This window comes from Diuraphis noxia, unplaced genomic scaffold, assembly GCF_037042655.1.
Source record: "Diuraphis noxia isolate RWA-SAM2 unplaced genomic scaffold, SU_Dnox_SAM2 contig0001, whole genome shotgun sequence".
Lineage (NCBI taxonomy): Eukaryota > Metazoa > Arthropoda > Insecta > Hemiptera > Aphididae > Diuraphis > Diuraphis noxia.
This window is the reverse complement of record NW_028301711.1, coordinates 24,804,441-24,829,911: the sequence shown is the minus strand read 5'-3', so window position 1 is coordinate 24,829,911 and position 25,471 is coordinate 24,804,441. Positions and strand designations below refer to the sequence as shown.

Genomic DNA, 25,471 nt, shown 5'->3' with positions numbered 1-25,471 from the left:
CATTCCATTGAACACGCATAGTGCAATTGGCACTTATAGCGAGCGATTTACTTCGCGATAATATTTATACAACATTCGCGCGTATGAAATAATATTTCACGTCTTACGATTTTCCGTGTAATTTTTCAGGTCTTATGGTATAGAGACACTCTGCAGTTGGATATGACCGAATGGCGGATTACCGACGTCAGAGGCAACCGATACACTTTACGCTTAAGAAAAGTGCAGAAGACCGATTTTGGCAATTATTCTTGTGTGGCCGATAATGGACTTGGCAAAAGCAAACGATCCATCGAAGTGACTGGTAAATATAACTCATAATGAAATTGTATTAAATCGTAAATGTTCAAGTACAGTTTATTGCACGTACATCGTTAATACATAAACGATTCGATTTTAATGAATATCAGAGAACTCTTTTATAGTTTTATATTTTACTTAGTACCATCTCAATTAAACTGTTTTATTTGTTCTTTTGTAGATATTTTAGATCGTTAGATATTTTTTTAAACTAATGAATAGGTATTTAATTTATTTTTAATGAAATTACAATTTTTTTTCGATTATTTTGATGAATCAAATAAGTATAAACGAATAGACAATCTATATACTTTAACTTAAATACATGAAATCATAAAGTACGCAGCAAACACAGTGTACTTACAATATAACATGCATATTCATGTATGTGAATAATTAAACATGTACAGTAACGTTACCAATCAAATGTATGGAAAATATCTTTAGGAAAATACCTTTTGAAACGAACCATGAGTCATACTCGTATTATAAATTGTAGGTAATTAGTGTCAGATTAAAAATAAGTGGATTATTTCGTCGACGTTTCTAGTTATGAGAAATTGTCTTTTTCCATAAATGTTGCACTATGCCGGCTTTAAATGCATCTGTAATGAAAATGCGATGGATCAAATGTAAAACAATGGTTTGATATAACATTGCGCATGGTACACGGAAAATATTAATCTCTTATTAATCTGCAGGTTTGGTTATGAACTACATAATATATTCGTAATAATTAATGCGAAAATAATTTAATGGTAAATCAATGTCACGAATAAATCTTGAATATTTTTTTCCGAATTTCAATGATTCCTGACCCCACATGTATATGGATAGGTAATGTTATATTAGAGATTCGATAACATCGTGCACTAATAAAATGTTAAGAATTGAAAAATTGTAACTGACTATTATAGAAATAAATAAATTATAGAACTGATTAGGTAATTCAAATTATTTTATTTTATTTTTAATTAGATACTTAATTTAAAAACCAAACTGTTAAGTTCTTGGTTATTTAAAAAAAAATAGATGGGTAAGTATTAATATTAATCGAGGGATAACTTATAGATAATATTATTGCAAGTACTGTATATTAATGCAACCCTCGATTTTTAAAATAAAACATTTTCGTAAATATAATTTCCCAATAAGTAAGAATCAGCTTAAATAAAATATAATCTATCTTTTATCTTCAAACAATTGTGGTTAAAAAATGACTATAAAATAAATATGATTCATATATTCGCTGTATTATTTAACATATTATACAGGTTAATCAAATCAAATAACTCAACTGTTCAAGCGTTCAAAGTTTTATGTTCGTAATTTTCATTTTTTTAAATTTATAATTTTTTTAACTTTTAAATTTTTAGTCACATTAATTTTATTGAATTTAACAGTTTTATCTATCAAATTTCCTCCTAAAGTGTTAGTTTGTAATCATAAGAAATATCTGAAAATTTTTTATATCGGTAATAGGTTTATTATTGGAATTTTATATTAATTTAATTTTAGAGTATTTATTTTAAGAAATGTATTACGAAAATTCAAATATTCAAAAATATAATTAATCAGGTAAGTTGGTAGGTACTCTAAATTCTAATAAATGATAATGAAAATAAAAAATATCTGTGTTCATTCAAAATAAAATATTGTTTATTGTCATTGATAAATGGTATAAATGTATATTATAATTTTGTGTGAATGAATATTAATACTGAGTTATATTTATTACTAGGTACTTATTATGTCATATTAATAAAATATTTTTACTAATTCTATTATTTCAGTATTTTAAGTTACATTTATAAAAAAACACACTCAAATCTCGAATGGATAATAAAAAGCAGTAGTAGGTATATCTTCCTATATAGAATCTTTAAAACAAAAAGTATTTCAACAAGCATCCAACTAAATCCAAAGACGTAATCAAACTATTGTGAAAATGTTTTACTTATAAAGAATTATGCAAATTTAAATTTTGGTTAATTAATCAATAGACGATTAAATTTTCATAATATAATTATTCACATGATTAATGTGTACAAATTTAACATTAAAAATCAGGGCTTCAAAACGGTTAAAACCGTTTTTGTTATTAACCGGTTTTATCGGAAAATGTATACGAACGAAAACAAAAACGGAACCACAATTAGTTATTTTATAAAACGAAAACGAAATAGTTAACCAGAAATATTTTTAGTTCTCAAACGGAAATAATTAAATGTTTAATAATTATGAATAATAATATTTAATTTTACAGATTTTGTTAAGTTGGTCTGACTGTGTTGTTTGTAATAATATGAAAAATTATAGTGGTATCACGGACCACGATTTATTAATATTTTAGTCTGACTCACAGATATATGTATATATATATATAGTTATTGTGTATATCAGCTGTGGTGTGGCTACTAATTTCCCACCACACTATTAATAGAAAATACGCTATCACTTTTAATAATAACCAATAACGCAGTCACAAACTAAGATACCGCCTTTTATTATTGTGTTATCGTCAATAATATTATTTGATAATAAATATTTGAATTTTCAATCATATTATAAAAATGTGTAAATTATTTCATAATCATGACAAGAACCTATAAAGTTGTTATATAAAAAAAAAATTATATACCTATATTTTTAAAAGAACAAAATTAACCGGTTTTATTAATTTGAAAAACGGTTTTAAAAAACTATAAAATATGAAACCAATGTTAATCGGTTTTTAAAATCGAAAAGAATAGTAGACAAACTAAAACCATTAACCACAAAAAATCATTACGGTTTGTAGCCCTGTTTAAAATACATATTATGTTTATCTAGATTACCATTCAGTTATATTTTTTAATTCCTAAACAATGGATGCATTTTAAAATATTGTGATTATAACTAAATATGTTTATAAGGAAACCATTAAAGAATTTGCATTCATGCAATTCTTTAGTAGTTATATAATAAAAAACTTTATCTTAAACAAATAGCAAACTCTATAGTCCAACTGTGATAATTTATAAAACTTAACAAATTAAAAAAAAAAGTTAATCTCTTTGAAATTTCCTAAACTCCATTGCACAAATTAACAATCATCGATCGAAAAAATCCATAAGTATGAGGATCGTTAACAGTTCAGACGAAATTCAAATCGTCTGTTCAATTTGTCTGCGAACGAACGTCAATAACTTGGAGATAACAAATATCATCCAACTAACACGCAATTAATTGTTAATATTTTAATTACAAGCGCATTGAAAAACAAATATTGTTGTTCGATTCTAGAACTGAAATACTTCTTAGACAGGTTTCACATGTGATTATGTGAACAGTTCGTAACAGACAACATTTCTCTGAATAGCTATAACATCATCAAAGCGTTTCATCTATTTTCATTTTATCATGTCATGAGTCATATTATCTTCTTATTAAACTTATATTGTATAACCATAACCATTTTATAATTTCAACGTTAAATACTAGTCTGTTAATTATACCTTTTAGTGATACCTTTTCATATTAATATATCTTACCTTTTTCTAAACTTTTAAAGCTTTATAACTAAATACTTACTACCTACTAACTATTATAATTATAAATATAAAAACTACGTAAATTGTTTATATTAATAAAAAAAAATTATACCTCTGACATTTAGATGTTTTATAAATAAGTTAAAATTTAAAAAAATATATAAGTAGTTAATATAAAGCACTTCTTGTTAACTATCCACAGTAGGGGTTCGTTGAAAAAATTAATTATATATGGAAAAATATAACTTTTTGTTTAATCATCACTAATATTCTGGAATTTTCATACACTCATACCTATGTATTGGATTTTAATATCTATAATAATTATTAAATGTTAAGTAATCTAAATATAGTACTTACAGACTGTAATTAACTGTAATAAACTTGCTATAATATATTATTTAATTTATTGTCTTAAATCTAAAATATAGCCTAAACAAAATCTAATAAAATATGATGATATACATAATGTGTATATCATTACAAGACCTAATACACATATTAAGAAAATTATTATGTCAAAATTATTTTTATCTTAGTCATATAGAGCGTGAATGGTTGAGTTATAACTAGGTACATAATATATCTAAAGCACTAAAGCAATAATATATATATATTTTTTTTTAAATTAAACTTATCTACATAAGAAAAAAATTTTTAGTTGACGATTATATGAAATTTGTTCAAGCAGCTAACTTGTAATATGAAATCACAGCATGAGTACTAGGCAATACAAAACCATTATTTTTAAATATAGTTACGTTACGGTCTGCGAGAAGTTTAAATTTTCAATTACGTCGTTTATAGTTATTTTTAATTTTTAAACCATAACAAATGTTGTTATTTTACTCGTGCGAAATAAGAATAATCCATTAACAGTTTTTTTATTCAATTCATACGTATGAAAAATACACTAAATACTAAATAGTATCCTTTAGTACAAAGTACAAATACCATTTTATCCTAATATTAGCATGTGTTATAGTCACATATTGTTTAAACTATTTGTACAAATTATTCAAAAAATACCAAATCATATTAAAATTATTCGAAACAGCATTTGACTTTAAACCATTTATTTAAAAAGTTACAATAGCTGTAATGTCACGTTAATTGATGTGGTATGTACCTAAGACCAAACAGGAACTTCGAGAACATCTCAGTTATTTGTTTTTGTTTCACTCGACAGGTCCTACACACAATATAACACGACAACACTCGAAATTGAATTTCAACTGCTTCTCACCACACCTCACGTCCATCAGCCACCTAACCTGTATGCAACGCTCTTGTCATGTATTATTGTTGTACAAATGCCCTTCAACGCCAGTCTAATTAGACGATTTTATGTTACATTTTTGAGTTAAAGGCGTAGATAGCTAAACACTAAGCAGCGGGGCTTTTTATGTTGTTGAATTAATTAACATTCTAGTTACTTTTTTAGAAACTTCACTCAGCCCAATCGCATGGTTATTTAATGACAGAAAGTTAACTTCAACGAATTTTCACGCAATTGTCGTGACGTATCTGTATAACGTAATAATATAATATATAAAGCGATCCCATACACAATAAAACTTCAATATTTAAAAATATATCAACTCTCTGAAAATTCAAACTATTTGTGTTAATCCTAATTTTGTTCACCCTAATGCGTATGTAGGAGAAACCACTTTTACCTATACGCTTTTAATAATCAAATAGTATCTTAAACATTATTTTTAATTTAAGAATCATACCATAATCTGAATATTTTTCATTAAATTTTAAAATAAAAAAGCGTTTGCTGTACAGTAGTTTAAAAATGGGTTATTGTAATGGATGGTATTAAAATTAAATTAAATTATATAATATCATTGTATAGGTACGAAAAACGATTCTGAACAGAAACGATTTCTCAATCTAGAATATTTTATAATTTTAGACTATATTAATTATAGAATATCAGTACAAGAGAAATTAAATGAATATCCAATGTTGTTATTCAAATACTCATAAAAATTTAATTTGACTTTCCTAGAGACTATTTATTTGATATAAATAGATACACTCATGAAGAATTTTATATTGAATTTGCAAATATTAGATTTAATAAAATAAATTTTTATGAATTTCTAACTCAAAATAAATTGTAAATTCGATTTCAGAATTCGAACTTTCAATGATAATTAAAAAAAATTGTGACTATGTATTTTTAACGTTTTTAACTACCATTGTGACTATGTATTTTTAATTTTTTGACTACCATTGTGACAATATATGTATAGGAGACTTGTATTACATTTTGAAGCTTTTTTAACCCAATGAATAAAATTTTATTGTAATTTACAAAAAAAAAATTGAAAAGATTGAAAATTCCAAATGTCTATAAATAACATGAAAAGATATGAAATATTTTGAAAATTTTATGTATTAATGTTAATTTGTTTTAGAGTTAAATTAATATCTAAAATTGATTTTCTCAAAAATTGATTTTGCGTAAAAATTCCCGTTTTTTTCTTTAAAAAAGTTAAAAATCAAAGCATTATTTTGATAACTTATCGTATAAACAGACACAAAAAAATATGTATAAAAACACATTGTACAATCAATATATTCATTGTTTTGCTCAGGTTAGGTAAAAAATAGCAAGATATCGATGTAATAACTCATTTTTTATTATAATTATTTGAGGAGTGAAGTGACAATGCAGTGAAGTGGTATCCTTCGGGTGTATTATTATTTATTATTATTACTCATTTAAACTTTAAACACTTATTAATGAATATGTTCAATACTTGATGTATTTTTACACAAACATCATTTTCTAAATGAATGAGTAATTAATGTAAATACTTTGTTCACACTTTCTCATCATACAGATATTAAATTCGTCTTTTAAATCAATATTCCAAATACTTTTTACAATAATAACATTATAGCCCTATATAAGTAGTTATCAATATTTTAAATGACATACTTTAAACCTATGTTTGAATGAAAATAACATTTACAAAAAATAATACATAACTATAAACAGCTTGCAATAAAATTTCTACTTAAATTCCCGTAGCATTTTACCTATTTAAAACTCGTTTGCGAACATGATTAAATAAAATACGTATTTCATTTTAATACCTACAATCATTAAACGGGTCTCTATAAAAAAATTTTTTGGAATTTTACAATGTACGAAATAATAACAGAAATATTAAAAAGCTGCCATAAAATAATTTAAACTTTATTATTATGAAATTACATGTATTTTCATCAAGCATTATTATTTGCGTATAATATAATACCGTCAATCAACTCGAAACCAATTTGTACAGCATTTTGTCCCGTGGTATTCGGTTGTAATTTATAGTGATGAATAATGGAAATTTTTATATTATGATACCCAGTATACTCACAACTTGAAAGGTATCCAAAAAATACTATAATACAGCTTTTCGCACTGTTTTACACATTCATATATTTAGTTTTGTGGTACAAACACCATCGTGAAATATAATTATGTTAGACTATTGATTATTTTTAACACGTTAAATACCAAATTTCTAAATGTATAATTTAATATTAAATTTTGATTATTTTTACTTAAAAAGATATTAAATGTATACAATACTTAATACTAAATTTATTCTATCTACTATTTAAAGAAACTAATTCACGTACGAACATTATAGGTGGAGTAAAGAGGTTGTAGTGGCAGCACCCCTAAACACAACAACAATTTTATTGTTTAGTATAACTCATTATAGTGGCCATTTGGTATTTTCAACCGCATTCAGCACATACCAAAACACTTTTAAAAGACAGTGGTTACATAGGTATAATGCATTATAAAAGTATTAGAATTTTGTATTTTAAAAATTTCGGAACTCAACGAACTGTTGTATTGTCGGTTTCACGGATTCAGCGTGTCAATTTCTATTGTGAAGAATTTTTTACATAATATTTGTATTACAGTTATCTATTTATTGATCTATTAATAATACGGTAGGCAAACAGAACTAATTAAAAAAAAAAACTATAAAATCACATATATTAATTAGTATAATAATATGGAGAAAACTTTCGAGTATATAAAATCAATATTTTTTAATTACAACTAAACAACTAAAATCCTTAGAGAAAAAATCGTTATTTTTCATATAATTATCCAACAAGGTCGAAATTTGAATTTTTTTTTTTTGAATGTTTATAGCAAAATATATGGCTATATTTTCCAGTATCTTTAAATTAATTTAATAAAAATTCATAAAAAACCCTATAAACCTTAAAAAAAAAATTTTAAATCCCTAAAAATGTTAAAATATTAAATAAACATTAACCGTATTACGTCTAAACTGTTTTTAATTCGAGTTAAAATATTAAAATGTATATTGAACAATTATATTGGTTTAAATAAGTCTAGAAAATAAAATAAAATCAGTCAAATAATATCATCAAACCCCGTGAACAAAAATTCTAGCTTCATATGTGACGAAAAAGAAGAAAATAATCAAGGTTGAGTTAAAATTTCTTATGCTGAAGTTTGAACGTACAAAAAGCCTAAATTTAGGAATTTATATCTCACAAATTTAGTAAAATATAAAACACAAGGTTCAGTGCTAGTGTAAATTGTTAGTAGTCTAAAGTAAATGTTTAAGGAGACCAAGTTCCCCTCGATTTCAACTTAAACCTAGTAAATATATATAATATTATGATACTAATAAGTCTGTAACAATGTAAAATATAAATCAATTTTTTTCTCTAAATGATTTTTTATAATACTTTTGTAAGAATTTTAAACAACATTATTTTTATTATATCTTGATGTTAAATTTAAAAGATTTAATGATATGACTAAAATTGAAAAAATAAATTATGTAGGTAGGTACTTAATGGGATAATGTGTATACAAATGAGTACCTAATCAAACAAATGTGAATGTTGAAAATGTTTCTGTTTATAGGAAGACCAGACGTTGCGGTCATCACCAGCTCGAAACAAGGCCGTTCGAAAAATTCTTACGAAATGTTATGGACAGTGAAAAGCTACAGCCCGATCATAGAATACAAAGTGCTATACCGTCAGGACAAAACAAACAAGAGCAACCAAGAAATCCAGTATAAACGTCCCATGAGAAGAGTATGTATAACAATATAATATCGTCTTAATCGGTTCCGTCAATGACTACGAGTCTTACAAATTGTAATATCACCAACACCAGCTATAGCTATGGTGATATACAAACCAAATTAGTTACGAGTAATTTAGCAGGTAAAATAAAAAACAGACAAACAAACAATGCACATAAATACAACTTTTCTTCTCAGCCTAAAGTTCTCGATAAATAACTAATAAGTACCAAAGAGTATCAGTACAAAACTATTCAAAATGCCAATTTTTTATTAACAAACAAATAATAATACTCGAATTGAACGAAACTGTGATTTTATCATTTTTGATTTATAATTCATTTGTTGATGGTTTACCTTCCACTTTTAACCAAGAATCTAAAATATGTGTTAACAATTTCAACTTAATAAGCTTAAACTCAATAGACTTACTAGTTCAAAATATGAATGAGTATACGTATTGATTGGATAAAGTCGTCTGATATCAAATCATTGATGAAAAAAATGTATTTTAATCAATAGATAAATTGTTTTACTGAGGATAATTTAAACTAAATTTATCTAGATAAGAATTTTTTTTTGCCAAAGATAACTTATTATTATCTTAGATAAGTATCAACATAATATATCCATTTTAAGTACAAAATTTAATTTTTCAAATTTAATCTAAGCGTCAGTTTTGAACTAACGTTTATACGTGTAACTATATAATTACATTTTAATATTTTTATTGAATATTTGATGGATATAATGCAATTTTATATTCATATAAATTACATACATTTTTATAAAAAAAAAGGTTATACATAGATTCTATTTTTTATAACATTTATGTTTTTGTGCGTTTAACATCAATTGGTACCTATTTCTCAAGCCAATTTCTTCATTGTCGTGAATTTATTTTACATGACTTTTAAGTGCATATTTATTTCATGGTTTAAGCACATCCAAACTCACTGCTCTGATTTTAGACAAACAGTCAACTTATAAAAATTAGCAAAAATCAAGATCTCACTGCAATACATTTGTTGTAGCAGTGTCAACCAGCATCTTGTATTCGTCGATATTCTTACTACCTATATGGTTAGGTTTAGTAAAGATTATCTCTAGAATTGAATGAAAGAACCCTGCTATAGAGATATATGAAGCTAGTCAAACAAAAAATAGTTGAAACTTAAAAGGAAAACATGAGTATAATTATATACTGCTCGTCATAAATATAAAATATAAAACCATTCGGCTTTTACTAATAGGTGATAAACCAAAAACCTAAAAAATGAAATGTAATTGTGTTTATTCGAAATTCAAAACATAATTCATACCAATATGTAGATGAAAGGAATGAGTGTTCAAGAGTTGTACTAGAGCTTATAACAAACTCGTGAATATTTTATTTGCGTTTGTTTGATATTCTCGACTTTCCAAAACTTTAACAATCTAATAAATAAGGTACCTACGAAAAAATTAAAATGCATTTAGTATCTTTAATAAATTAAAAGTATTACAGTAAAGACATTTTCGAACTAATATTACTTTTTAATACTAAAGTACAACTGAACAACTGCCAAGCTCTTAATGCCATATTTTGATTAAAAAAAAAAGGTAACTTTTTTGTAGTTTTAGCATGTTCTTATTATGATATTATTATAATGCATTAATAATATGCATAGTATTAAATTAATTTCTTGTATAAAAAAATCTCAAGCAGATAAACGTATACTGCAAGATGATGGTTAAAATTTATCGAGTAAGACTCAAGACAATCGTGCCATATTGATTTGTCAACCCAACTTGATTGATATCATATTATTTACCTACATTAGTATTAGGTTGTTGTATTGAAAACATGTTTCAACTAGTAAACAAAACCACGCGATCCGTCTGCTACCACCAACACCACTCTTAAAAATTATTGCAACGGCTGCCACAGTATACATTAATTTCGATTAATATAAGCACCGAAAAACGTATATACGTTCCGTCTGTCTATATCGGTCCCCAAAGACTTAACGCGCAAATGGCCCTAATAAAAAGCGGAAAATATGTTGCTCGCAGACTGGTATTAATTGGGGAGTTCCGGCTGACAAATTTATGAACTTGTATTATCATGGAAGCCGTAAATGTAGACACAGCTATAAACCGATTTGAAAATTGCAAATCCCTGCGCCCAGGCTTTTACGTTTTATGACATTTGGGCAATTCGAAATTAACGCATAATATGAACGTTCGCCCCCGGAATAGATTTTATTCCCGCCGTCGTCGACTATAGCAGTATATACCGCCGTTCTTGGGATCGGCGGACGCCCTGTTAATTGAACCGTTTTATTTAAGCAAAATATCGCATGAGCCATGAATATATATATATAATATAACACATATGCATACGTACATACGTGGCAGGGTATATCGTCCGCAATAATAATTACTATACATCGCCGACTCGCGTATACGTATATATAACGCGCAAACACAAGTGCTTTATGTGTACGCATAAAGAGAGTTCGGGAAGAGAATCTCATTATATATTTATTATAATTTTTTTTTTTTTATATATAATATATATATATATATATATATTATATACCTCAGATTCTATATTATGACCCTAGCTATTATTGCCATACATACATACTCGTTTGTAGACTACAAAAAGACGAATGGTCGAGTATGGCGACGGAGGTGCGGACCTATTGAAATGTAATGTTTGCAGGCGCCATCGAAGTCTCATAAAAATCCACTGAAACGATAAAGACACTTTTACAGCACCGACTTTATCCCCTTAGTGTAGTGCGTCGATGTATGGATTATTTTTACATCTTTGACACTAAAATATCAGTAGATCCCAGCGACACGTTAAACCTATATACGATATACCCCATTCACGGTAACCCGATGTTTATCTTTTGCATGTTGTCCGACCTTATGTAGTCAAAACATTTTCCCCCTATTCATATACCACGTACAAGCCTATTTTTACTTGACTATGTTCAAATACTTCAAGCGCTTATACAGTAAGGCTAGGGTTCAAACCCCTCCCCTTCCCTCCCGAAATAATTTCTTTGAAAATTAAATAAAATTATAGGTACACTTATTATAAAATATTTTTATTACTAGCTATACAATTTGTATCACTATATTTTGTAAGCCTCCGCCCCCTCAAATTTTATTTTGTGTACTTGCATTAATTGCATCATGATTTAACAGTATAATATTATTAAATTGATATTTTATAATCAAATGATTGAAAACGCTTGTGTCTTATAATATTTGCATAATTTTGTTACCTATATTATCATTATTGTTTTTACATTTTTTTTTTTACATTAAAATATTGAACATAGCTATTATAGTATATGATTTGTCAAAAATCTTTTTCGATCGTTTCAGAAGACTATCAAATTATATTTCTAAATGATGATCAACTTTTTATTTTCATAATCAAAATAAATTTGTATTTCAGTAAAATATACTTACAATTAATATAGGTACTATTACATTTTTGAATGGAATTTTATGAATTAATCAAGTAGAACTTTAAAACATCAATCAGTTCTATTAAATACAAAATTTCACAATCTCTAGTTAATCTCTTTAATTCATATTAATATTTTATGTAAGATGACGATTATACAATATACAATTAAAACAAAATATATTTTATATAACTAATAAACAGATCAATTTTATAATTTTGCAAATTTATACTTACCTAAGTTTAATTTATGTAATCAAGTAGCTTATACAATGATCATTATTTAATATTATAACGATTAATAAGTGATAACACACAAATTATTGAAATCATTTTAAACATATCCCTGACAGATTACAATAATTACCTACATCAATGCAGTTTTCGAGATAAGAAAATCAGGAATTTATCGTATGGATTAAATTTTTTTGGTGACCTAACTTCGAGTTTCGACTGTTCTTTAAAGGTTAAATGTGCGAAGCGATAACGAAGACCGGAACATTATTTATGGAACCTGGAATTGCTTACTGTTAGTGTATAATATGTAGATTATAAGGCCCTTATTATAATAGATATTATACTAGTTGTTTTTTTTATTTTTTTATCGGTATCTCTATATAATTATTATAAGCCATAGACTGTCTTGATATTCTCTACAATGGAACTTTCGTTAATGGTAACCTCTAAAAATAATACAAAATACATTTTTTCCTCTTCCCATTGCTCTGTCGAGTATTATGGATACATATAATATATAGGAGTATACACATATTTAAAGGGTAAAATCATGTACTAGAAAATAATAGCCATCATATTCTTAAAATCGTATAATATTCTTATAATCATACGTTGTTGTTAAGAACATCGTATAATATATACTACTTTAAAAATCTCTACAAAGTATTTATTTTTTTCTTTTAGTGCATAATGCAGCAAACCTAATGGTTTTTATACAAGTATTGGTTACAAACATAAACAACAATATTCATTTTAGCACTGTGTTGTTATAATATAACCATCATCAAGACCCTATTTTTCAACTTTTTATAATAAAGAAAAATATTAATTCAATTTATCACTATAAAGCTGTGTACACACGTATTATACAGACTGCGCAGAATAGCATCATAAAAATAATTAGCGTGTTTTTTGTAACATAATCGTATCGAGATTTTTTTTCAAAAACACTAAGACTCGAATAATTTACAATTTGTATAGGTACAAGGCGTCACGGCTATATTGTTTTTAGTTTTTTTACATAAAGCATAATACAAAACATAATCTACTGTTACGAGTTATCTTGTGTAGTACCTAAGAGTAAAAAATAATTTAAAACATAAAAAAAAACGAATAGTCAGGCTATGATTTACCATCGATTCTTCTGTACTTCATCGTTTTTATCGCTTTCTAAGTGCAAGTTTATTATATGTACGTCTATTTTTTTCTTACTCAAAATAAATGTATTCATCCCGGTATCGATTCTTAATACTATGTTTATATATAAGGCGTTTCAATAAGACCTTCGGATTCACAATTATAAAAAGAATATGTCAGCCAATACACAAAACAAAAAAATGCCAGACAAATTAAATCCGGCATTCTTCTAAAAAAACAGTTTAAATATATTTATCACTCAATCACAAGGATGAAGTAATTCATACATCACGAAAATTATTTTATGTAGGTACTATATTATATATTATCATTTAAGGCAATTATAGCTTCTGTGTAGAAAAAAGAACAATTTTGATCGGTTTAATATCATATATATATTAATGATATCATGTCACTTTCATTATACCACGGTTGGCACGGTACAATATATACTTACCTAGTACTGTAAAATACCTGAGTCTAATTTTAATTTTCATATTTTAGTGGAACGATGATTGGACAGAACTGTTGCTTAACCCTGCATCCACTGACCAATTGGAAAAGACCCGGACTGAAACCATTCGAGACTTGGAACCTGGCACCAAATACGAGGCAACCGTTCAATCCAGAAACCGTTATGGATGGAGCGAAGTTTCCCAATCTTTCTTCTTCACCACTAGCACAAAGAACGGTAGGTATATTTTTGTTTAGTTTGCTCTACCTATGGACTATGTTGATTAGAAACTCTAATAGACAGTGTGGTTTACTCTATATGTTCCAATATTTAAATTGGTTCCAAAATTCTCAAAAGTCAAAATTTACATTTAATATTTATAATTTCTGTTTGACCTAAAACTCATGACATCAATGTCCAGACACTTATCATTGACAAAACAAACATTCACAGTTTAAAAAATGATACATGATATTTCCATTTGATTATTAAACACTGAAAACTTTTCATTAATCATTATATTGCATTTATCATAATTTTTTTAGGTACTATAAAAACTAAACTCATCCCCGGTAATACTTAAATTGATCCGTATCAGGAGCATCTGTGTTGATCCTAAATTTATTTTATACACGAGCATTTTAAATAATAATATTATACTTATTGCTTAAATATTATGTGTTATATTCCAAGTAACAAATATAAGCATGATTAATAAAGCAGTAGGAAAAGTTAAGATTGTGAGAAGTTACGGTATGCAATAAAGTCCACTAATTTTTAATTGTTTAGAAGTTTCTATACCTTTCCGACTTTCCTTTTCCATCCGAGCCTATTCTAGTTTACCTTAATTTTATTACGTATTTAATAATTAGTTAGTTTTTTTAATAATGTACTGTATAATTAAGTAGGTAAATAAAGCATATGATAAAAGAGGTAAAATATACTTCTATTTTAATTTTACGGTCTTCACTGTTACTAATAAATTAATATTATTTGTAGGGATATTTTTACTATTATTATTATTATTATTATTATTATTATTTAGTCGTTTTATATTTTAACATTCGTTATAGGTATTATTAGGTATATCTATATCTAATAAGTAATGGCTATTGCACCTTTATGGCTTTATGAATACAGTTTGACTATTTAAGTGTATTATATATTGTTTAAGTAATCTATCAAGAACATTTATTTTAACATGCAATTATACTGATACTAGGTACTGTCTTTAATTATTATGCTGTCAATTATAATGTATATTTTTATTTTATTCGCAGAGGCACACCCAGGCAATTCAGTTCTTTCCGGTAAGTATTTCTGTGGTTATTTTATTACTTAGCAAATTTAATTTTAAACATAATTGTAATACTTTACTGTTTTGTTTAAAATAAGACCCAGAATTGAGAGACATGAGCATCACTGCTATTAACAACAAGGCGGCTCCTATGACCATTCAGACACCATTGCTTTGCATCATGGCCATGGTCACCTACTATCTTGCTTAAATTCCAAAAAAGTAATTTAACTAATTGCATAATATTACATTATATTATACATTAGGTACATTATATTATTGTATTTAGATAACTAAATTGATTTTCATTAAATATTTATAATAACCATTGTTGTATGAATATATAATGGTTTTTTGCCATGTTAATTAATTTCACACACAGATTTAGTCGACCCATCAATAATTTGCTTATATAATCGTGCATACCTATTGGTAGAAATATATAACTTTAGAAGACAATATTTGTTAAATATTTCCTGGGCAAATACGTTATTTATTTACCAGTGTCACTATTTTTATTAAACAGCATTGAATATTAATTGTATGTTATATAATTTTAACATGTTCATATTTTATATACAATATCAAAAACAAATAGAAACAACAAGCTACAGAATATATTTGATATAAAAAATAAATAAAAAATATATCACTGTAAGCATTTAGATAACATAGGTATTTTATTCTTCTAAAAACATCAATGAATATACGCAATGGAATTGATATATATATATATTATATATATATATATATATGTTAAAATCAAGCTCGTAGAAAACAAATTATAATGAGTGGTATGCATAGTATAAATTGTATATCGTACATTTTATGTGTGTCTCTTTAAAAACAAATCAAATGATAACATATTTAATTATGACTATTATGAATCATTCATTAAATTCATAGTCAAATACTAATAATATATTATAGATGATAAATTAAAATTTGAATATTACTAAAAAAAAATATTAGAGAATATTATAATCAATTATTATTGTTTGCAACATGTTTATTAAACACTAGCGATACGATATTAATCATAAAATAAATTAAGATACAAAAATAAATTAATTCAATTAAAACCAACAAAGTACAAGGTAATAATTCTGTAGCTAAGCAGTTAAACACAATTTTTCATGAACCACATTTAGAAATATTATATTGTATACACGACATTAAGTTCTAAAACAATCTAATTTCAAAATTTATTGTAAAAATAGTTCAACGTAATGTGAATGATACCTACACAATAAAATAAAACCCTTAAATATTAAAAATTACATTTGACATATAATACATACGTTTAATTATCGAAATTTCCGTTGTATAAAAACTATAATAAGTAATAGATAAATCTGAATTGTTTGTAATTTATATTTTATATTGTATGATTTCAGTACGTCACGTCCCTACCTATGCCCTTCATTTGTTTTCGCGGATACCTATACCTAACCTTCTTCATCGCAACTCGTCATCGAAACATGGACCACAACGAATATTCTTCTTCACTATACCATACCGTCTACTTCAAGATACCACATTAGTCACTGGAAAGATTTCGTGTAGTTATAGTAACAATATACACCACTGGAATATTGTACTATTAACCGATTGATATTGTTCTCAATCCGCATAATAATTACATATTAAAGGTTAAAATAATAATTATAATAATTCTACCACCGCCATTGTAATTCACACACGTTGTGTCTAATACACTCCAATAATATAACATAAGTATTTCCAAGTACCATTTAGTTTCAAACGTTCCTTCTCCGATAATTTATGCTTACCCACCTATAACAATAACCAATCGAACATTGTTCATTTATTATGAGTTGGTAGTGTAACTTAACTCTCTGCAAGTCGATTAATATCTTGACAAACCTCTTGCGCCCTCCGCGCGCCATTAACTTCATTTAAATATTTGATAAATTTAAAAACGAAACAATACTAATTCTTATTCTTATTCACTCTTCATTATAGAGCCTTGCATTTACTCCTTTCCCAAGGTCCATGTAAGATTTTATTTTTACTTGTCCATAAAGATACTATTTTTTACCTAAATCACTTTAGTTGCGTCACTTAATTTTTCTTTTCATTATTTTTATTCTGATCGTGACCAAAATCCTGAGCCAATGAAACTCGAATCACGCTAAAGACTGTCTTCTTTAAATCCTTCACTCGGTGTTGTCCTAAAATATCTTTACAATAACGATCAAAACAATTTATACAACAATATAAATATCGTGTTCCGACGAAGATCGACACAGTTTTCTACGAACACACTATCATAAGTTTAGTAGATGTACGATAAGCTTCAGAGACCAGCATAATATCGAGACGTTAAATGTCCAAGAAAAAATAATTCAAATAAAAAAATGACATCATATTATGCATTAATATGTACAAGAATCACTAGGCGCCTACTTATGGATTGTACGAAAATCGCGCGTTTCTTTTAAATATTCTCTCGAACTACTCCTGAATGATTTTGAGTGACATCTATGAAACAGTATTATTTTAATCGACCTATTATAAGTAAGTGGTTTGACGTGGCGCAGTTGCTGCAATCAGTCACGCAACGTGATTGAGAATGCATACCACCCGCTGTCATTAATTCCCTGATGAGTGACCGCACCCAGATTCTATTAGCCACACATGTAGATGATATTAAGTACTTATATCATACTAGTATAATTTACCTTATATTGAAAATAAATCGCAAATTATTGAACAGGTTTCTTTTAATGCCAAAAATTCTTATTCAGCGACAATGACAACGGGGACATCAACAAATTTGTCCAAACGATACAGTAAAATGTATTGAATACCTATTTAGGTAAAATATTAGTATCTAGGTTTCAGATATTTCAATTACACAAATAAATCGATGGTAAAATAAGTAGGTAACTTCGTTTTAATTTTTACACATCTCAGATATTACGTCTGAAATAGCCAATTGGCCGTGTCAGATATTTTGTATTTTGATTAAATAATATTGTTTCATATTACAGAAAAACTTCAAGAATATTTTAGTTAATATATTTCCAACGGCACAAATGTGTCTTATAATGGTTTTACATAACCAAGATAAATTTTAATAAACTCATCTTATAATTTTATAACCATGTCATTATTTTACACATTCTTAATTGTATTTCAAAAATAAAATAATATCCCAAATTCATAATATCACAAATAAAATAATTGTGAATTTTGTTTTTCATTTAATTCACTAACTATATAATTAATAAAATTATAGCACAAGCGTTATTAAAAAATACAGTTTTCTTATTAGGCGTCTACATGAATAAATTCATCATCAACAAAATGCATAATATTGTAAGAACCATTGAACTATTGACAACCTTTATTTTTGCGATTTAAAAACTTTAAAATCTTAGTGTTTTAACCATAATTCAGATCGAAAATCCGTATACATAAAGACAATTAAAAACATGTCTTGTATTAATTCTACATTTAAAAAATATTGAACGATTTAAAATTAACATAAGCAAATTAATTTAAGCCATTATACTTAATTTGATGTTTAATTAAAATGTTAAGGTACCTTTTCAATTGTGTGAACGCCAAATAAAGTATTAAACTCTTCTGAACCATAACTGATAATTAGAGAGTATGTATATGGACTTAACATTCAGAACTTAACATTTTGTTTAAACTTAATATTTTAAGTCATTAAGAGGTTAAGTATTTTAATAGTAGATTTTTATTATTATACATTTAATTTTAACGTTAATATAATATTTTAATTAGAGGTATAAATTACCAACAGTAAAAGTCGTGTGCTTATGTTTATCATTATCAATAAAGTCATATGCAATAGCATTGAAAAATAAATGAATGCAAGTAAAATATTTTTTAAAAAAAGTGTCATATAATTTTAACAATAAAATTCCCATCAAAAACCTAAAATTAAATTTAGTATATTTGTTCATAAATAAGCGAAAACTACTTATTTAAATATTTAAAGTCTTCAACCGAACAAACAATAAAAACTATAATCTATATATTCTACATAGGTACATAGATGTATTTCCATCTCCTAAGTAGAATTTCAATCAACACTGCAAAAATTTATTTTTTTTAAAACATTTGATGAACAATACATAAAATAGAAAAAATACCAAGTTAAATAATAGAGTATGATTTCCATAAATCACTTACAATAATATTCAATATCTGATAAATAAAATATAAACTGTGACTTCTCTACCTACATAATATTTATAATAATAGTTGATAAGTGATTTATATTTAAGCTTTACAATGTAAAAAAATATGATCATATTTTGTAGGTACAACATAATTTTATTATGTAAATCATTTTTTTTTTGTCATACTATTTTAAATGCTAAAAAATTTATTAAGCTGTTTGTGAAATTGCATGTGTTAAAAGTTAGATGACATTATCGTTTTTATCCTTAACAACTGTATTTTGTAGCGATTAATTCTAATTTATAATAGAATAAGTATAGTGATTATATTGTGTTATAATAAAATGTTATTAATTATAATTTTAGTAATACATATATCTAATAGTATAATGTATAATTATTAACCAAGACAAACAAAAACACACGTCCAGCAAATATTTTGTTTATATAAAACTATAAATCGATTAGTATTAGGTACATAGAATTTTTTCAACTGATAACTAAACATAATATTATATATATATATATTATGAACTATACCATCCCAGGTGTACCTTTTATGGTCACATAATGGGTATAATATATAATATTCCTAAACATCTTCAATAACTTTAAATCAAAAACAATGAAATGTCGGCTGCGTAGAATACAATCCATCATTCTGAAATCGATTTTAAAAGTACCTACTTACCAACTAGATCATTCCATGGTGTATTTTTTTTTCACAATACCTACCATTTAATTATGTTTTTTTTTTCAAATAAGAAATAGAGAAATCGGTATCTGAAACTGACTGAATTCAATTTAATTGGTAAACGATAATATATTTTCGTAGGCACCTATCAAATATAGCATGACAAAGGTCGAATTTTATAAAAAAAAAAAAAAAAAAAACCGTGCAGTTTTAGCGAATAAATCGAACGCGCAGATGTACCAATCGAAAAGTCTAAACATCGCACAGGCGATGTTACCTAGCCGGTTTAAACCGCCATCGATCGCGATTAACGTGGTACACATCAGGCGCGAACGCGTCGTAACAATATTCGTATCTATGTCTGAACAATAAAGGCGAGTTTCCAGTTTTCCACTATACTTACACGTTGTGTACCTGTACAAGAAAAGTGTTCAGCCATGTCCAACAGCACGGTAACGTGGTCAATCGTGTGGTGACCTAACCTAGCTAACCAACCAATCGCAGCAAAGGATTAAAGCGAACGTGTATTATAATAGTGGGAACCCGCCTTCACAAGGTACGATGTTTGCTGCGAAAACTTTTCGTACGGTCTACACACGAATCGTGCGGCTGCGAATACGGATTTATGGTCGGACTACGTCTCCAGTTTGGGTGGGTCCAGTTGGTCAATATTAATTACATAATATTATAGGTGGGTATATTAAACACACCTATCTACCTATCGTTTATTATATCGTCTGTCTGCCTATATCATTAATATACCATCACCCATAATAATAGGTATATTAACTACGCACGCCGAACGGATTTGTATTTTTTTCGGGTAAATCACAAAACTGCATTGACCGTTCGCATAGTAGGTACATATGCTATGTACTATGTGTGTGTGTGTGTGGTGTGTGTTATTATTTCAAAAACGATGGTAAATAAGATAACGGTCACGCAGTTTGTTTTTGATTTTTGATTTTTTTTTTTTTTAATCAACATTGTAATAGGTAATATTATCGTATTCTTGTCCATAAGATTTTCATCATCCGTTTATCGAAAGCGTAAGAACATGAAAACGTTCGCCTGACGCCTATATCTGCAGGTACGGATACACTCTTTTGTATAATACATGATTTAAATAATATTATAGGTATACGTATCAAGATTTCTTTTTCTTTTATTTTTTATAACATAATAAAAATCATTAATGTGTGCTTAACTATAATTAATAAAAAAAAAACACAGATGTACCAATCGCATTTAACATACGCCTATGAGATATACATAAGTAACCACTTATGTGTATACCTCTTCTACTTTGTTTTAGTTTTCCAACTGCTGTTAGATTCGATTTACCCGTTTAGATTAAGTTAAAAATATTACGTTTAACGTTTCTGGCGTTTAAAATAACTATTTACGAAAAATAATACGCTATAATAATATTACAATATAATATACATTCAATATAATAATAATAATTTGAATGTTAAATAATATTATTATAAATTATTGCATATTTTAAATCGTATATTACTATTAAGTATATATTATAATATATTATATCATAAAATTGCACGGATGATAGTGAATACAGAATTTTGTAAAATTGTTAATTTTTTTTTACATTTTTAACCAATATTCCTCTTTTCGGAATTTACACGTCCTTTGATCTGTTGAATATTACAGATGACCTTTATGCTATACCTATCTTTGAAATATTGTTTCTGTTGTGTTTTTTTCGTGGCACTTTCATGTTTATTTTTTATCTTTTCCAAAATTATTGTTACCTATATTCATTATATTATACATAATATTTATAAATAATGTGTGCAACAATGTAAGATTAATATGTCTCAATAATTATGATTGATGATTGATAGTAGGACCTTAAATACTCAGATATGGTATAATATATATCTATTATAATAGAGTGGTTGATAACTTGATAAATTCAAAAAGTTTTTGATTTTCACGGCTATATGACGTAAAGATTAAAAATTAATATAACTATTTTATTTTTATCATACATAAAATCTTTCAACATTTCAAAGACATGGCTAACTTATTTTTTAAATTCTTGTTTCCTAAATCCCAAGACAAGTTAATTCTACAACATATAATTATTCAGTAACAACAACAATATTATTATAGTTCTGTTTATGTACCTATTATATTGTAAATTTTCAAAAAACTTTCAAATCGCTTAAATACGTGCAGTTAATAAATCATATTAATCATATTATATTATGTATTACCTATAAATTATTAGCTATATCCCTACTTCTTATTATCTTTAATTATTATTTTATAATTAATTAATCTATATTTCTTTATACATAATATTATAATATTTCGTTTACTGTATTTGCTTGAGTGTATATTAAAAAAAAGTATAACAAAACCATGTCTTCAGTTATTTATTCTTTACTATATGATGTGCATAAAATGATTTCCAAAATATATTGTACCTACATCCTACATCCTACTGTAATATTTTTGTGCGAGTCGCTTCTTGTGTTTCCTTCAAAACTAGTATAACCAAATAAATAGAATGGTGTTGATAATGAAGTTGGGCATTATAAACTAGAATATGTATATAATATATTATGTTTTATGGAAACTCTCCGATCTATTTTTTAATATTGTTATACTACAATTTGAAAACAAAAGGTTATAGTTATTATATTAATATTTTTAAAATATCTATTCTATTACACCCGGTATATGTATAAATATAGTTATTAGAGTATTACTGAAGATTTTCTGACACCTCTTGAATTCAAATTGTTGGTGAAAATAAATAATCATCTTCTTCGTGTTGGTCATTTGCTGTTTGATGAATTAAATTTTGGTTTGTCTCGATGCTATAGTGTAGCACAATTTTTGTTTGCATAACTATTTTTTTTAAACTATCTTTTCATGTTCAAATAAACCGATATTTATTTTATAGGGTAATGCAAGTGGTTTTCCTTTTTCCAAAATAATAAACTTCACTTCATTATTGACTTCCATATATTGACTAGGTACTTAAAAATAAGTTTTGTACACGTAAATAGTACGTAAAAAACTATGACCAAGTCAAATAATCAAATATCTACATATTGAAATCTAGCGAAATTACACTGAAACTTTGAGTTCAAAACGTCCAGAATCGTGTGCTTTAAAATGTGCACAATTCTGTACGCTGGTAAGGACCGTACTGAATCGTGTTCTACCTAATAAGTAGGGCTGGGATTTGTATGTAAATACATATTTTTAGTGAAACACGATAAATTAATTATTGCAAATGATAAATTCGTTTCACGTGATTTGCAATAAAATAAGACATATTTTATTTTACATATTTTTACATATTTCGTCATAAATACATATTTTTACATACTTTGTAAAATTTTCGTTTTTATTTACATATTTCGTAAATTTTGACAATTTCAGTGGTTTAGTAATATTTTACATTTTTATTTCGATAACGGTATTCGGAAAATTGTAAGTGTATAATACATATAGGAAATAAGTAGGTTAAAATAAATATTAATAACTTGATTTTAGTTTATCTTATCTGTTTCTGTTCGATAACCATACCTTAATGATGTTAGATTATACTTTATGAAATTAAAAATATAGTATCTATGTTGGATTCTGAACATGCAGCATCAATTTCCAAGGGAAAAGAAATTTTTGAGAGACCTAATATAAAGTCTGCTCTATCATATATTGTGTCTAATTTTAGTTTTTTGGGTGAATCAATTTCAAAATTAGAAAACACCAAGATTCCGTTGAGTGAAAGCATACAAATTATTGATTTATCAATTTCAAAAATTAATGAATCAGAGGGCCCAATAGCAGAATTATTAAAGAATAAAATGAACGTCGTTTTAAACAAAAATTCGGGACTGAAGACCATTAAACGTATAAGAAACATTATTTGTGGTATTGTGGATGAAGACACGATGGAGCTCAATCTTTCATCTAGTGAAATAACAGCGATTAAGTATGCACCGATAACATCTTGTGATGTAGAACGCTCCTTTAGTAGGTATAAGTCAGTGTTAAGACCAAATCGCCGTTCATTTAACTTTGAAAATTTAAAACAATATATGGTTTGTCATTGTTTCCCTTACAATTGATTAAACATCAATTTATTGTATTTTTTAAAATTTTTCTTTGTACAAAATTTTTATTTTATACTACATATTTTTTATTTTATACTACATATTTTGGCAATTTTAATTACATATATATGTACATATTTTTGGTTTTTTATTACATATAAATCCCAGCCCTACTAATAAGTAAAGTGTGTCTACAATAATACTTATTGAAAACATTTAACTCCATGCATATATAATATATATTTTACTAGTTTGCTGATAAAGGTGTTAAATATAAAGCAGATTTAATAAGAAATATTTAGTCATAACCAGGGCTAGGATTTGTATTTTGTATGCAATAAAAAATTGTGAAATATGTATTTTATTTACCAAAATATGCAAAAATATACATTTTAATTCTATCTTAGATTTTATATTGACTGACATACTTTTATTAATTGTGTTTATCTTTCTCCGTCAAACTATTTAACCTTTAATCGCATACCTATTATACCATATTTATAAAAATAAAATTTGTGTTTGACAAAAAAACCAAGTTTTATACTTTAATCAGCAGAGCTAGAATTAAATACGAAATATACTATAAAACATGCATTTTTCGCATTCTTATAATCGAAATATGCAATAATATTCATTTTATTCAATATATGTGTTAAGGTGTATGACCGCATGGCAGTAAATGTTGACAGTCACCGGCGTATGTCGACATTCACTAATCATTTTGATGAACGTTATATCAATTATTTCAAATATCTCACAATGCGGACATTTACCAGTATTTGTTGACATGCGCAATAGTTATTTAGTGAATTTTGACATGTGTGACAACGACAACATATATAATAAAATAGATAGCTAACAAATTCATAAATAAATATAGTTGAACAAATTATTTTTTTAATATTTAAGTTTAGGTAGCATATGCTTTATTAAGTTTTATTTATTACAACGTGGTAAATTA

At 26.3% G+C, this 25,471-nt stretch overlaps 1 protein-coding gene across 2 annotated transcripts in view; it reads left to right on the top strand.

Moving 5' to 3' along the window:
- LOC149060369 (limbic system-associated membrane protein-like) overlaps positions 1–22,710 on the top strand; it is a 589,994-nt gene extending 567,284 nt beyond the window's left edge. Inside the window, exons 7-12 of one of the 2 annotated variants that reach the window (XM_089220603.1) lie at positions 130–304; positions 8,773–8,948; positions 14,289–14,475; positions 15,519–15,548; positions 15,634–15,757; positions 16,933–22,710. In XM_089220603.1, coding sequence (XP_089076729.1) covers positions 130–304; positions 8,773–8,948; positions 14,289–14,475; positions 15,519–15,548; positions 15,634–15,746 — 681 coding nt within the window. In that variant the 3' untranslated portion in view covers positions 15,747–15,757; positions 16,933–22,710. The remainder of the gene's footprint in view (positions 1–129; positions 305–8,772; positions 8,949–14,288; positions 14,476–15,518; positions 15,549–15,633; positions 15,758–16,932) is intronic. The other variant, XM_089220597.1, reaches the window with a different exon arrangement.
- Positions 22,711–25,471: the final 2,761 nt, after the last annotated feature.